The sequence below is a fragment of the Lactuca serriola genome, chromosome 3, assembly GCF_051521515.1.
Source record: "Lactuca serriola cultivar US96UC23 chromosome 3, Lser_US96UC23_V15, whole genome shotgun sequence".
Classification (NCBI taxonomy): Eukaryota; Viridiplantae; Streptophyta; class Magnoliopsida; order Asterales; family Asteraceae; genus Lactuca; species Lactuca serriola.
The window spans coordinates 55,856,063-55,872,297 of record NC_136410.1 but is presented as its reverse complement, the minus strand read 5'-3'; the positions used below and the strand labels follow the sequence as shown (position 1 = coordinate 55,872,297).

The following is a 16,235-nucleotide window of genomic DNA, read 5'->3' as shown; positions in this document are numbered from 1 at the left end:
ATATATATATATATATATATATATATATACACTACAAGAAAATTTCGATTTAACTACGGAAAAATTCCGTAGCAAAATGATGTAATTCCGTAGCTAAACCTAAATAACTACGGAAGTTGCTATAGAATTTGCCAATGAGATTCCATAGTAAGATTTCTTGTAGCAAAATGTTTAACTACGAAATTATAGTTCCGTAGCAATTTTCCTATGACCGTTGCTACGACGTCTATCCGTAGCATTTCAACTACAACACACTTCCATCACAATTCCGTAACAATGAGTTCTGTAGCAAATTCCGTATCTATTTTGTTCCGTAGCAAATTCCGTAGGCATTTGGTCGTAGCAAATTCCGTAGCCATTTGGTCGTAGCAAATTTCGTAGCTATTTGCTCCATAGCAAATTCCGTAGCTAATTGTTCCGTAGCAAATTCCGTAGCCATTTGGTCCATAGCAAATTCTGTAACTAATTGTTCCGTAGCAAATTTTATAGCCATTCGTTTCGTAACAAATTCCGTAGTCATTCATTCCGTTGCAAATTCCGTAACAAATTTTTTGTAGTCAATTCCATAACAATCATTCAATACCATTTTTTCTATAAAATTCGGTTATTTAATTTGACTTATTATATCCAATACATCAAAATATAAAACCAAAAATAACAAAGCATTTCTATAGAAACTAAAAGAAATATCCAATACATCAAAATATACATATTTCAAAATTAAAAGTCGCTACAAATTTAACGTAAAACGTTATTCGATACATAATATTCTATCATTGATTAATAAAAGTTTTGACCTGTTCACTCAATCTGTTAATGACATTCATTGCTTGTGCAAGTTGTTCAAACTTTGCTTGATCAATGCATATTAATGCATCCAAAACAAAGAAAGCCATTATTTTTCCTGACTCACTGCCTTGAGTTGCATCTTTTATGGCCTTTAAAAATAATAATAATAATTACTGCTATTGTAATATAATAATAACAATATACAACATCATGGAATATACCAAATCTAGAATTGATTGAGCTTCTTTTCTTAGGATGGATAAGTTTGCACGTGCCAGCTCAGCCTGATCCTGGTCAATTTGAACCCAAAAGTAAAAGTTAGTATTTTAAAGGAATTAGAATCTGAAAAAATCATAGATTTAGAAAGTTGTCACCTTTTCAAGATCCAAATCTCCACTTTCTTGTTCTTCCACTAACAAAGATTGAAGAACAATAGTAGGAACATCTGGATCCAATATGTGTTGACAATATTGGAAGTAGCTTAAAAGCAAAGTGTATTGCCTAAAATTTAATCATATTATCAAGACTCATCATCAGGCATTATATACAAAAAAAAAAAAAAAGATTATTGTGAATTTCCAATTGTAACCATAGTTACCTTCTCCTCAATGCTTCTGATGTGTCATGTTTCAGAATTGCCATCATAATCTTATATAGGATAGAGTGACATGCACCATTTGACATTCGCCTTGTCATGATAACATCAAGACATGTCACAGTATCCGAGTTCAACACACATGGGTTAATAAACCTCTCATCCCGTAGTTTAGCCATGCATGTAATTGAAACCTTTATATTTAAAAAAATCATTTAACAACTCAACAACAAATTATATATATATATATATATATATATATATATATATATATATATATATATATATATATATATATATATGAATTTATATTACCTGAGTTAACATTCCTGCCATCTTTAACGAACAATCTGGAGAGCTAGAAGCATTTAAAGATGCATCAAGCAACCTGTTGCCAAAGACAAAAATCTGTTTAACAAAAATATATTATAAAAATATTTCAGGGGTAGAGAGAGTGAGAGAGAGAGAGAGAGAGAGAGAGAAACAAAGAAAAAAAACGCACTGAAATAATATTTCTGATCGATTTTCCATTGAGGATAACTTTCTTGAAGCTGAAATCTGATAAAGATGACACACATACATAAGATTAGGGTTAAATGCAAATCAATTTTCAATATCATAATTGGGTATTTTTTTTAAGAAGAAATTTGAAAGTATATAGCTATTTCTTGCATTTACCTCAACAATTTGTGCCCATCCAGTTAACATATGGAGTTGAGCAGCTTGTTCGTCAAGGTTGTTGTTGTGTTTCCATGCCCATCTGAGAAGCTGCTGAATAGTATTTCTTACTTCGTCAACTTCAGCTTCACTCCCAAAAGTACTTAGCTGTGGATTCTCAAAATTGGACTTCTGAAGAGCAAAATAAGCCACAAAATCAATTAGCGTAAGAAGGGTAATATGGTCCAAGAAATTTTAATGATGCAAAATTATATAATACCTGCCAAAGGGTGTCACGAAATGCATTTAGGTCAATCAATCGATCCCCTCGTTCAGAGTAGTAATACACACCTCCCTTTTCATAAGTTGATGGATTCCTAAGTATATCATCAGCCTACAAAAAAGAATTTCTTCAACAAGTCAACAAGGACTTTTATTTATATTTCCTTTCTTTCTACCAACAAGTCAACAATGTCACAAAAAAATCATGCTAAAAATTCTTCTATTTTTTTAAATAATTAATATAACATCTTCATTATTTACGTCCAGACATTTTGTCTAATTTAGCTTACTTAATTTGTTTGTTTCATAATAAATAGTACCATACACAAACCATTGTGCAAAATGAAAGATTGTCCAAAATGAAAATATATGTGTTACAATTATGGGTATTTAACGCATTTCTTATTTGTGTGAAATTCCATTAAGTTATGCAACAACGATCTAATTATAATACATATCATATTTTCAACCAATTTATATTGTCGATGTGTTATATTAGAATGAGAATGAGAATCTTGTACTTAACAAAACTGGATCAATTCAGGATCAAACCCAAAACTGATAGATACAACAATCTGTGTGATTCAATGGTTAAGGGAAGTGTTAGGTGCTTAAGTTTTATTCAGACATTTTATCAAACACCTATCATGCATTGGTATTAGGTATGCCATTTTATGCAAAGAAACTGCAATCGACCATTTATATGTAAAAAGAACAACTATAAAGATTCAACATATATAATTATTATTAACATGCTTGAGTTTTTGTTCTTTGTCTATGACAACCATCAAGAAAGCTTCGACATATGCTTGCATTTGGTGGAAAAGGCATCCTTGAAATAAACTTTTTTTCTTCTTTTAGGTCGCCATATCTAACCATCAAGTCCACAACAACAAGAAAGGAAACCAAAAGAAGCTATTGAAGACACTACATCCAATAGAAAAAGAAAAACCCTGATCTCGACCTCTAAAGACGAAAGTTGTATAATAAATTTGATGCCTGATTATTAATTGATTCTACCTAGACTATTCAGACGAGGAGCTTAAGACATTTCATTTATACTCATTAGCAATGGATCATAAAAACGAGGGATATCAGTTTACAGCAGCCAGTGGTTGTTTTGATGCCGATAAAAACGAGAGATATCAGTCGACACTCAAGTTTGTTTAGGAATGTAATTGTTAAATGAAATCTATTAAATCATGTCAGATTAGCAATCACTGCATCAAAATCCATAATTCGCATCAAATGCAATAAACTCGATCAATCAAATTCATCAATAAAAAATTTACCAGTTGACGATCGAGATCAATATCCTTCAAGTCATTGGATGATAAAGAGAAAATGATGCAAAAAGAAGAGAGAAGAATGTTACCATTTGACGATCAAGAAAAATCTACTAGTTGACAGAGCAGGAATCGAACGACAAAGCAAATGAGAGTGAGAGGAGCTCCGATCGATAATGGCGTAAGTGATCTAAGGAATGAGGAATGTGATCGGCGATTGACAAATCAGAATGTTGTGAGTAGCAACGACCGACGTGATGATGGCTAAGCAACAATGGCGGCCGGTTGAGAGAGGGAGAGATGTGATCTTTTGAACGTGATACCTCTAATTTGGGGTTGGGGAAGAAGTAGATTTGTGTAGATTTACTAATTTTCTCATAAGGCCATGAGGTATGGTGTGCTTTAATACGCGTCAAAACAAAATATTCACATCACAGACAAATTTGGTGTACAGCTTTGTTATTTTTCGTTTCAATTTAGAGGTAATTTTATATAACACCCCTTTAAGTTATATATTGTTTACATATATCACCTTTTCCAATTATATATTATTTACATATAACCTCTTTCGATTTCTATATTTCCAATATATATCCTTACTAATTATATTATATTAACTTAATTTTATAAAAAATATATAACAATATACAAAACAAAGTACACCATTAATGTAATGGAAAAAAATTAAAAAAATATTATTTTTATTTTTTATTAGTGTATTTTTTTTATATTTTATTGTGTTTTTTTTAATATAATGTAAAAAAAAAAGTAAATAATAAAAACAATGTAGAGTGATAACCATTTCCAAGGATTAGTAAACATGTAAGTGGATGGATGTGTCGCATAGATGACATGATTTTTCTAGTGAATACCTAGTGAATATACCCTTTGGCCTAATAAACATTCAAACAAACGGCATGGCTCAAGTTACTACCCACTTTCGCATTAGGAGTAAAGTTTTGTGAAGTATGCAGAATTTTCTATTCGAATCCCTACAGTTATGCGAAGTGGCAAATTACATAATATTTATAATGTAGAAATTATATTATAATTAAATTTTCAAAAAAATAAAAAATAATATTTTATTTTTGTTGTTGAGTTTTCAAAAATAATTATGTATTTTTAATATATTTTTTTCAATAATCTTCTATATTTTGCTACGGAAACATATTCCGTAACTACTTAATTACGGAATTTTCGGTAGCCAAATACCTATGGATTTTGATTTCGTAGCTATTTTGCAAATTCACCTTTTTGTAACTTATTCCATAATAGATTAGCTACAAAATTTTATTTTGTAGCAAATTTTCCTGACAAAATAGCTACGGATCCTAATTCCATAGCTAACTAGCTACGGATTTTTATTTTGTAGCCAATTATGTAGCCAACTAGCTACATACATGGATTTTGTAACAAGTTTCATAGAGAACTAGCTACAACCAAAAAACTTGTAGCATTATTTGTAGTAAACTAGCTACGGATTTTAATTCCGTAGCAACTATTCAAGATTTAGCTACGGAATGCAATTCCGTAGCCATTTTTGTAGCAAATTAGTTACAACCAACCATTTTGTAACATATTCCGTAGTAAAATAACTATGAATTTAGATTTCGTAACAACTTTACGTAGCTATTTAAGATTTAGCTACATAATGCAATTCCGTAACCATTTATGTAGCAAAATAGCTACGACAAGTCGTTCCGTAGCATATTCCGTAGTAAAATTGTAACGGATTTTCATTCCATAGTAACTTTCCGTAGCTATTTAGGATTTTTCTTGTAGTGATATATGGCACATAGCGGTTCTGAAAAAAATGAGAACACACAGTTCCAAAGCGGTTTCAGTTTCAAAAGTGGGTAACTAATTTTGATATTGTCTCAAAGTAATATTTGACGAACTCACAACCGAATTACCTTTTGAAAGTAATGTGCTCTTATGCCAAAGCTTAAAGAAAACAGCATTAATGTAAAAAAAAAAAAAATCACCTTGGCAAAGTTGGTATTTGTGAGCGCCATATATATCACATCATGGTTTATAAACTATGTATTCCGTGTTTGAGGTAATCAGTCATATTCCATTGTTGTAAGATCTTGATCGAAATGGGTGTTTAAATAATTTACAATAAGTTTGAGTATTATTGCAATTATGGGTTGTGCAGTAAACGGCGGGCAGGCGGTAGGTATGAGTTTGAAAAGTTGAAGGGGAAGTATGGGTGAGTTTACGAAGATTTTTATCAGACTGTTCCTGGTCCCCCTTCCTAGCTCTATCAATATAAGCATTTATTGCCACCATGTTCAGACAATCCATATAGAAATCTTCTGTTGAATCTACAACCACACATATAAAGCAAATGAGTGAAAATGAAAAATCAGATAAAGTTTTCGATCCAGATATCAAACTTCTTATTAAAATTGATCAAACTTATGGTAACAATTGTGGATGCTTTGTAGACATCAGAACAGGTTATTTTGTTCAGATTTAAAGGTAAAAACATTACTTCTCCTTGTACATGAATCAATATATAATTTAAGTATAGCTGGTGACTTTAGTTTTTTCCCTTAAGGTCAATCAAAGGGATACAATGATCAGCACTAGAATCCAATTTTGTGCAGGCTTCAATGTTCTTGCTGTCTGTTGCAGCTCTAAGGACTGGAGTAGAGAGTGAAGAGGATAATGACATGTATGTTATAAAGCTTCTTGACGTGTAAGAAGGTGGGCCCCTTATGTGTCCAGATTTTTTTATTTTAAATGTGGTGCCTCTATCCCATTCGTAGTTTTTCAATCATCTCTTTTATTCTTCGTAGAGAGAGAAAGATCGATCCCCGTCAATGGCAACAAGTTCTAGTGACGATATGATTGATTGGTTTGAAGGGGTAGCAAAGAATGCTGGGAAAGTTCAGATGGAAATACTGAAAATGATTCTTGAAATGAATCATGGGGTGGAATATCTGGAGAAATGGTTGGGTGATATCGATGTTGATAAGATGGATGCGGAAGCATTACAGTCGATTTACACATCAATGGTGCCATTAGCTTCTCATGCAGATTTAGAGCCGTATATTCAGAGGATTGCTGATGGAGAGACGTGTCCTTTACTTACTCAGCAGCCAATCACAACTCTCTCCTTAAGGTATATATACATAGTTCTATATATATCATTATAGATCTCAAGATCGAAGAGATGATTTATATATAGTATCTCTTTGGGATTTTTTTTTTTTCTATGAATCGCTTATATATATGAACACATACAAAGAAACGATAAAGAAACCAAAGAGAACCCCATGAAAATAAACCATATCTCTATTACTTTCCTTCCTTATTTTAAGGATTTAAATGAGTGGGTGAGTTGCGTCAAACGTTGGACTAAAGTCTCCGACTCTAGAGATCTCTGGATGTGGAAATACTAAAAAGAAACAAATTGAACACGAAATTCCCTTTTTTTTCTTTTATAGAGACAAAGGGTATATTTTCTAAAGCATCTTCCATCGGAAATGAATATATACATGGAAAGTAATTCAATAGATACCCAACATGTGATAAAACTATTTTATATACGGAGAGAAGTCCAGTCACTATATATTGTTGTGCTTTATTTCAAAAGATTATTCTCCGAGAATGCTAACATAAAGAGTTCTCATTCGTGGTGTCTTGTACAGCTCTGGAACCACTGAAGGTAGACAAAAATACGTCCCCTTCACTTCCCATAGCTCTAAAACCACTCTCCAAATCTTCAAGTTAGCTGCAGCTTATAGATCAAGGTCTCTCTCTCTCTCTCTCTCTCTCTCTCTCTCTCTCTCTCTCTCTCTCTCTCTCTCTCTCTCTCTCTCTCTCTCTCTCTCTCTCTAACTTTTTCTGAGAAATTTTTTGAAGGGTTTATCCAACAAGGGAAGGAGGCAAGATTCTTGAGTTTATCTACAGCAGCAAACAGTTCAAAACGAAGGGTGGGCTATCCGCAGGAACAGCAACAACACATTACTTTGCAAGCAAAGAGTTTAAGCTCAAACAACAACAAACAAAGTCATTCACTTGTAGCCCCGAGGAAGTCATCTTCAGTGGCGATTACAAGCAATCAACGTATTGCCACTTCCTTCTCGGACTCTTTTACTCTCCAGAAGTTGAATTCATCACTTCGACATTCGCCTACTGCATCGTCCAATCACTTACCTTGTTCGAAGATTATTGGCGAGATCTATGCAACGATATTTCGACTGGAACTTTGAGTCCTCGGATCACGATCCCATACATCCGAAGATCAGTTCTAGATTTGATCAAACCCAACTCCGGTTTAGCAAAGTCGATAAGATCAAAATGCGAGGAGTTAGAGGCATCAGATTGGTACGGATTGATACCTATGTTGTGGCCAAATGCAAAGTATGTGTACTCGATAATGACAGGTTCGATGCAACCCTATATTGAAAAACTAAGGCATTACGCAGGGGACCATTTGCCATTAGTGAGTGCAGAGTACGGGTCCACTGAGAGTTGGATTGGGGTGAACATGGACCCTTCTTGTGCACCGGAGAATGTGACTTTCACGGTGGTTCCGACATTTTCTTACTTTGAGTTCATACCATTGCACCGGCCACATCATAAAGCTTGCGAAGCCGTTGCTGCTGGTGATGGTGTTTGTGGTGGTGGTGGTGGTGGTGAAGACTACGTAGAAGATGATCCAGTACCATTATCTAGGGTGAAGATTGGTCAACAGTACGAGATTGTCCTTACGACATTCACAGGTAAATCTTGAACTTATTGATCCCCTTCTATCTCCGGATTCACATGTCAAGAACTGACATATAATAGACTCGATTTGATAGTTTGATAAGGACTAGGATTGAAATTGCCATAGTGCATTTCCGTCCAAAGACAAAAAAAAAAATTATGCCTTGAAAATGGTAATGATTATATTAATTGTTTGTTTATACTTTTATGCTAACAAGTCACTTGTTTTCATTAGCTTTAAATTATAAATTCTAACCACTAGAAAATATTACTTCAATTCTTTCTTATATAAATATTATTACTCGAGATTAATAATTCAATTATCTTCCTTTGCATTTTACCTTTTTCACATGCATTTCACGTTTGGATCCTCTGATAAATAATAATCAGAAGAGTTAAATATGGCTGTCAATGTCAGACCCCGACCCGCGGGTACCTTGTCTGTGGTAGCGACAGCAAACACTACATACCACAAACAATATTCTTTTAAAGAAAAATGCAACCATATATAAACAATCTAGAAATTCTATATATCATACTATAAAAAGCAATTTGCTTTTATCATATACTATTTTATATATTTCTTAACACGTGTGAAATTCTATATTAGATATTTAACGTGCGAAATTCTATATGAAGGTTTGACAGACTCAAAATATTACTAGAGCTATCATTTTATTTGTGAAAAATAGTTTTATTATTTATTTGAGATAATCACAAAAGTGGCCATATTATGAAAATGCCTTTAACAAATTGATTTGATCCCATTCTTCATCAATCATCAATCACAAAAGGGCCACTAATTTTACAACCCTTCAATTGCAGGATTCCAAATAAAATTTAAATTGATACCCAACACAAAAGAAAAACTTGAAAATTTATATTACTTAAAGTTTATATTTCAATATTATGAAATTGCTCTTACGCTTTCCAAATATTTAATAAAAGTTGTAAAATTGTTCTTATAATTTTAAAATAGGTTTTTTCCAAAAAAAAAAAATTAAAACTTTTTTAAGATCTTGCACAAAGCTAGCGCCGACAAATTTTCAGTTTGCAACTTTGACATGTTACATAATTGTTAACCATTTTTACGATTAGTGAAAGATGTGGTCAGGTTACTAATGTAGGAGGGTTTTACTTTCCTACATTTTATTCTTATTTATCTTCGTACCATATCAAATGTTGATATATGTCATATTTAATGACATATTTAATAAAATTAATAATATTTTAGTCCACTTGTCACCATTTAACCTGGATAGAAAGATAGTAAGAATATAATATAAGTGGAATTTTAATTTCTTAATGTTTAATGCTTAATATTAACAGATAGCCTAAAAAAACGGTTACAAAATAATGACATTGATTGGATGATTATTTCTATGAACAAATATTTATTACATTAAAAATTGATTTAATACTTTTAAATGATAAGTTTTATATATATATATATATATATATATATATATATATATATATATATATATATATATATATATATAATCAAGATCAAATAAGAAGGAAATTTTTGGTAAGAAGGTAAGAAGTTTTTTTCTACATATTTTTTTCGCGAACAAACAAAATGAATCATTAGATGTTTTATTTGTAAGATGATTCACAAGAAAAAATTCTCAAAAAAACATCTCGATTATTCATTTATACAATGATTTTGTTGTTATTCACTAAATTTGTCACAAAAATGATTTTTTTCTTAATTTACTTAAAAATGAATCATAAAGATGTTTTTTTGGGAATTTTTTCTTGTGAATCATCTTACAAATGAATCATCTAGTGATTCATTTCTTTTGTTCGTCAAAAAATATGTAGAAAAAAAACTTCTTACCTTCCTACCAAAAAAAATTTCTTACCAGATCTATATCCTATATATATATATATATATATATATATATATATATATATATATATATATATATATATATATATATATATATATATGGGGATAGTGAATATACATTACAGCCCCACCTAAGCTTGGGTACTAAACCTCTAAAATACGTCGTTTTAACTTATTAATTATACTCGATTTGGTTTTCACTTGGTAAATATATCGTCCCCAATAACATTTATTCTCACCATTATTGTTTTGGCGGAGACAGAAATTTTTATATGAGGGTACAAACATTATCAATAAATATTTTATATAGTTATCATATCTTGGGCATTAAAAAACATGATATAATCTTTTTAGCTGGGGGTACAATAACATAGAACTTGTTTACAAATATTTTTTTTATATAGATAAAATAATTTTTTTGGGGGTGCTGTAGTACCCCTAACACCCCATCTTGCTCCGTCACTGTGTAAGTAATGTATCGGAGAAGTCATTTATATTGTTTAATCTTAAATGATGTGTTATCATGTTTTCATTGTTTACATTTATTGCCAAAATCATGTATTTTCCATAGAATCATCTCATATATATATATATATATATATATATATATATATATATATATATATATATATATATATATATATATATATATATATATATGAAATGTAAAAAGTGCACAATTTACATGTATTTTAGTTAACCAACGAAATAATCATTATATTATACAAAAATAATAACATTCATAAAATAGATTCTTGAAAAAAATATATTATTGGTTCATTTTTTACTAAATCAAGTTTTGATTTATTTTCAGAAAACTTTAATGAGTCTTAACAAAAATAAACCATGGATGCTTTTTTTTTAATTTTATTTTGTAAATCATATTATTTTTGTATTATCTATAGATTTATTTTGGTTATTCGCCAAAAATCATGCAGATAGTGCATTTTTTACACATCCTACTAAATATTTTATTCTTAATATATATATATTTATATATATATATATATATATATATATATATATATATATATATATATATATATATATATATATATATATATAGGGTTCACTTGATATTAAAAAAAAATAAAGATTTTGAGATTCAACCTCAGCCACATATTTCTTATTCGCCACTTTAACGCTTCAGCATACCGGCAACATCGAAGTATGCCTACTAGAGAGGTATAATCATATATGATTATACATGTTTATGCGTATATGCCTAATCATAAATGACTATAAATATTTCACTGTTCACAGATTAAGTAATCATATATGATTACAATAGTTGATAGCAGAAGAGGTGGTGGTGGCAGAGGTGGCGGTATTATAAGTGACGGAGGTGGCAATTGTAGGGTCAGTTGGTGTCAGACGTGGTGGTAGTGGTGGTGGCTGTGGCGTTGTGGTGGTAGGGATGGTGGCGGAGGAAAAAGGGACGATTGGTGTTATATAATCATTTATGATTATAACAGACATGTCGTCCCGTTACGCTGAAGGGTTAGAGCTGCAAATGTGAAATATTTAGCTGAGGTTGTATCTTTCGATCTTTATTTTATTAATCTCAGCGGAACCTCTCTCTATTTTATATATATATATATATATATATATATATATATATATATATATATATATATATATATATATATATATATAGAGAGAGAGAGAGAGAGAGAGAAAGTTCAATAGAGAATCATAATTATGGGTTCTTCAAGGAACCAAATCTTTTTTTTCAATTTCTAGAGCTTATTCTTTATTGAAAAAAAATATAAAAATATCTAAATTCATATATTAACATTGTAAATGTGAAATATTTTTTGGATTCACCGTGTGAATCCGGATTCACGTTGTAAATTTTCGAAGATTCACATTGTGAATTTGACGTAAAAAAATCGAATTATATATAATTGGAAAAAGAATAAAAAGTTATGAATTTCTGTATTTTTAGTTTTTTTTTTTTTTTTTTGATAAAAAATAAGTTCTAAAAGTTGAAAAAAAGATTGATTGTTTGGTTCCTTGGTTAATTATGGTCTTTTATTGAACTTCACCTTTTATATATATATATATATATATATATATATATATATATATATATATATATATATATATATATATATATATATATATATATATATATATATATGTATATATATAGAGTAAATTACACAAATGGTCCCTATGGTTTAAGGTAATTTGCACGTTTGGTCCCTAACTTATTTTTTTAACTCAGAAGGTCCCTACTGTTTGTTTTTGTTACACGCTTGGTCCCTGTCTTACCTAAAAAAACTATTTTGCCCTTAATTTTTTTAAAATATTTAACTAAATACACCCTAACCCCAACCCCCGTCACCTTACCTTACCTATCCTACCATTTTTTCCTATTTAAATAATAGTTTTTTAGGTAAAATAGGGACCAATCGCATAACAAAAACAAAAAGTAAGGACCAAGTGCGTAACAAAAACAAACAGTAGGGACTTTACGAGTTAAAAAAATAAGTTAGGGACCAAGCGCGCAAATTACCCCAAACCATAGGGACAATTCGTGTAATTTACTCATATATATATATATATATACCAAAAACAAACGTAAATAAAAATTTAAACTAGAACAAGATTGAATGCATAGTAATGTTATATCCCCTAGATCTTCGGATTTGTCTTTAAAAGAATTAGCTTTACCATCCAAAAAGGCTTAGCAGCACAGCTTGTTGCCCGTTTGTCATCTCACTCATTGTACGATGACAATTGAACTTGTTGTTTAATTCAAAACAACGAACAAGATGTAATATATATATATATATATATATATATATATATATATATATATATATATATATATATATATATATATATATATAGGGAAAAGTGAATATACCCTTAAGGGTATATAAGCTTAGGTACCCAAACTCATCATAATACGTTGTTTTGTATCATATAATACATTCTAATTGTCTAATGTTCTTATAATTTAACTTCTAACTTGATTTACTTCCAAGATTTTTATAAATTACACATTTATCTTTCTCTTACATAATTATCATTTTCATCTACAATATATAGCCTAATAAGTGTTCGGCAAAAATATGTGATGTAAGAGAAAGATTATACGGAAATTTCGAATATATCTTGAAAGTAAATCAACTTAAGATTGAAGTTTATGAACATTATAATGAATATATCAAACAAAACGACGTATTATGGTGTGTTCGGGTACCTAAGCTTATATATCCTTAAGGGTATATTCACTTTTCCCATATATATATATATATATATATATATATATATATATATATATATATATATATATATATATATATATATATATATATATATATATATATATATATATATATATACTAAAAACAAACGTAAATAAAAATTTAAACTAGAACAAGATGTAATTACTTAACTAATGACAAAATTTAATATTAAAATCTAGTGCAAACGTTAAAGTTAATTAAAAGATTAATTTCCATAAATAGTTTTTGTGGTTTGGTATAATTCACGCTTTTCACTTTTATTTTTTTTATTTATATATTTATTGGTAACTTAGACGGACCCTAGAGTAGGTTGTGTTGCATCTTTAGCCCCTGGCCGATGTTAAAATGTCGTTGTGTTCCAAGTGAGATGAAGGAGATGGGGCAGTTTTGGTTTCCCAACAAGTTTGGATTTCTGGTGGATTATTGTGTTAAGGTAAAATAGAAGGGTAAAGGGAAAGGGGGAAGAAGATGAATATAGATCTATTTCAATTTTAATAATAATAATAATAATAATAATAATAATAATAATAATAATAATTAATTTAAAGAAATTATTAAGAGCTAAATAGTCTTTTTATGTAGTGTAGGAAAAAAAAAAGCCGCAGCAAAAACATACTCTGTAGATTCGAGTTGAAAATAAAATTAAAGATCAAACGCGCAAGTTATCTTAAACGATCATTCGTGTAGTTTTCCCAAGTTGTCCTCTTACTATAAATCCCAAGTTTGGTCCTAGTTTTGAAGTTTTCCGAAGTGTGGTCCTAGTTTTAGAGTTTTCCCAATGTTGTCCTTATACTTCTTTTGTCGATTATTATTATTGTTTATGAGTAAATTGCAAAATAAAAATCAAACACATATGAAGAGTTCTTTGTCTTCTTCCTCGTCTTGAGCAATTTCAAAATCAAGTGTTGAAATCAAAATCGTTATCAATATTCATATCCATTGTATAAATTTGCCATGGATGGTTTCATTATATCATAACCTACTTAGGTATACTTAGGGACTGGTTGAAAAAAGACTGGGGAAAGAGACAAACAAAGGAGACGATAAAGAAAGCAAGCAATTGATTTTTGGATTTCGTATATGAGTTCTCTCACCTGGATTTTTGGAATCAATTATATTTAGGACGTAGTTAACATCTTTCTTCTTTATACTAAATTGTCCAAAAGAGGGATAAAACTCATTTTATAATGGGTTAGCGGTTCATTTTCACGGTGTTAGTCAAAGGGACTAAATCTAAAACAAATTGCAAACCCAAGAATGGTTTCAGTAATAATTTCAAAGTTGGTCTAAATTTGCAATTGTCAGTAAAGAATTGGGACCAAATTTATAAATTAATCTAAAAGTTTTAAAAATTTTGATATATGTCAAACAAAAGTGGCCTTTCAAGCGTGAATATCTTAGACACCATGTCCTATATTACAAGGACATTTGTACTCTGCCACATGCATACCACAGTGGGTCCATCATTATTCAATAATATCTTCTGTATTTATTCAACATTTTACATTATTTTACCAATTAGAAACATTGGTTCAGTCGATATTATTACAATAAAATAACGTTTGTCATGACTCTGATTGATGAGTACTAATGCCTTTTTTTTCTACCAACTAACGATCGAAGTAGATGCGTTCTTATAAAATAAATAGATAATGATTATAATCTCTTGTCTTCTGATTTCAGGTCTTTATAGATATAGATTAGGAGATGTGGTGGAAGTGGCTGGTTTTTACAAAGAAACACCAAAACTCAATTTTTTATGTAGGAGGAAGCTAATCCTCACAATAAACATCGACAAGAACACAGAAAAAGACCTTCAGCTAGCAGTCCAAAAGGGTTCCCAACCACTCATCAAGGCTCAAGCCGAATTAGTCGATTTCACGAGCCATGCAGACATCTCAAACCATCCGGGTCACTACATAGTGTACTGGGAGATCAAGGGTGAAGTCAACGACCAGATTTTGGGTCAATGTTGCAAGGATATAGATGCAGCATTTGTTGATTATGGTTATGTTGTCTCTAGGAAAACCAACTCAATTGGGCCTTTAGAGCTTTGTATTGTGGAACGAGGTACCTTCAAGAAGATCATGGAACATTTTATTGGGAATGGTGCAACTATGAGCCAGTTCAAGACTCCAAGGTGCACAACTAATCAGGCTTTGTTAAAGATCTTAAATCTATATACAGTAAAGAGGTTTTATAGTACAACTTATAAGTGATTTGTGAACTCAAGAGGGATATATAAACTCATTGGGGACATCATATGCTAATAAATTTGGTTGCTTGATTCAACTAAAAACTTGTGCACTCTTGTACGCATCTCAAGTTCGATTAGAGTTGGCAAAAAATTCATGACACATATCGTAAAGTGGTTTAACTTGTGATATGGACGTATTCACAAGTGATATTTGCTAAAACTGAAAAGAGGACGTGTCTATGATAATGTCATAAGATAGGGATAGGAATGTACTCTTGTATTTATCTTAGCCTGAAAAGAGGACTTGTCTATGATAATGTCATAAGATAGGAATGTACTCTTGTATTTATCTTAGCTTGGACATTGCGTTTTGTATATGGGAGTAGCCAAGATTTTAAAATAACGGGATATAAAAATAGACGGTGGGCTTTAGATATGGGGGAATTTAGCTGATTGTGTACTTGTGGCCCATTTAAAAGAGATGGATCGGGCCATTGAAGGAGGGGGTGGGGGGTGGTTGGCTCAACATCCACATAAAACCCAAATCGTATAAGATCGTATAAGATCGGTCTGGTATGATGAATGTTTGATG

General features: G+C 30.7%; 2 protein-coding genes across 5 annotated transcripts; one reads left to right on the top strand and one right to left on the bottom strand.

The window, feature by feature from the left end:
• Positions 1-694: 694 nt before the first annotated feature.
• Positions 695-4,001, bottom strand: LOC145092327 (nuclear pore complex protein NUP205-like). The gene is made up of 9 exons (XM_079030255.1): positions 3,699-4,001; positions 2,322-2,435; positions 2,063-2,233; positions 1,887-1,942; positions 1,700-1,772; positions 1,388-1,578; positions 1,164-1,290; positions 1,011-1,079; positions 695-938 (listed from the first exon to the last, which is right to left on the bottom strand). Exons 1-9 carry the CDS (start codon positions 3,699-3,701, stop codon positions 774-776), a joined length of 969 nt encoding a protein of 322 aa, XP_078886381.1. The 5' UTR covers positions 3,702-4,001; the 3' UTR covers positions 695-773.
• Positions 4,002-5,942: 1,941 nt separating this feature from the next.
• DFL2 (Auxin-responsive GH3 family protein) lies at positions 5,943-16,046 on the top strand. 4 transcript variants are annotated; one of them, XM_079030254.1, is made up of 6 exons: positions 5,943-6,093; positions 6,222-6,313; positions 6,414-6,739; positions 7,269-7,370; positions 7,483-8,345; positions 15,130-16,046. In XM_079030254.1, the coding sequence occupies exons 3-6, from the start codon at positions 6,438-6,440 to the stop codon at positions 15,663-15,665; spliced, it is 1,803 nt and encodes a 600-aa protein (XP_078886380.1). In that variant the 5' UTR covers positions 5,943-6,093; positions 6,222-6,313; positions 6,414-6,437; the 3' UTR covers positions 15,666-16,046. The 4 variants fall into 4 exon arrangements, with proteins under 4 accessions (XP_078886380.1, XP_078886377.1, XP_078886379.1 ...); XM_079030251.1 differs by having other exon boundaries at positions 6,222-6,321; XM_079030253.1 differs by having other exon boundaries at positions 5,944-6,093; positions 6,173-6,313.
• The last annotated feature ends 189 nt before the right edge of the window (positions 16,047-16,235 follow it).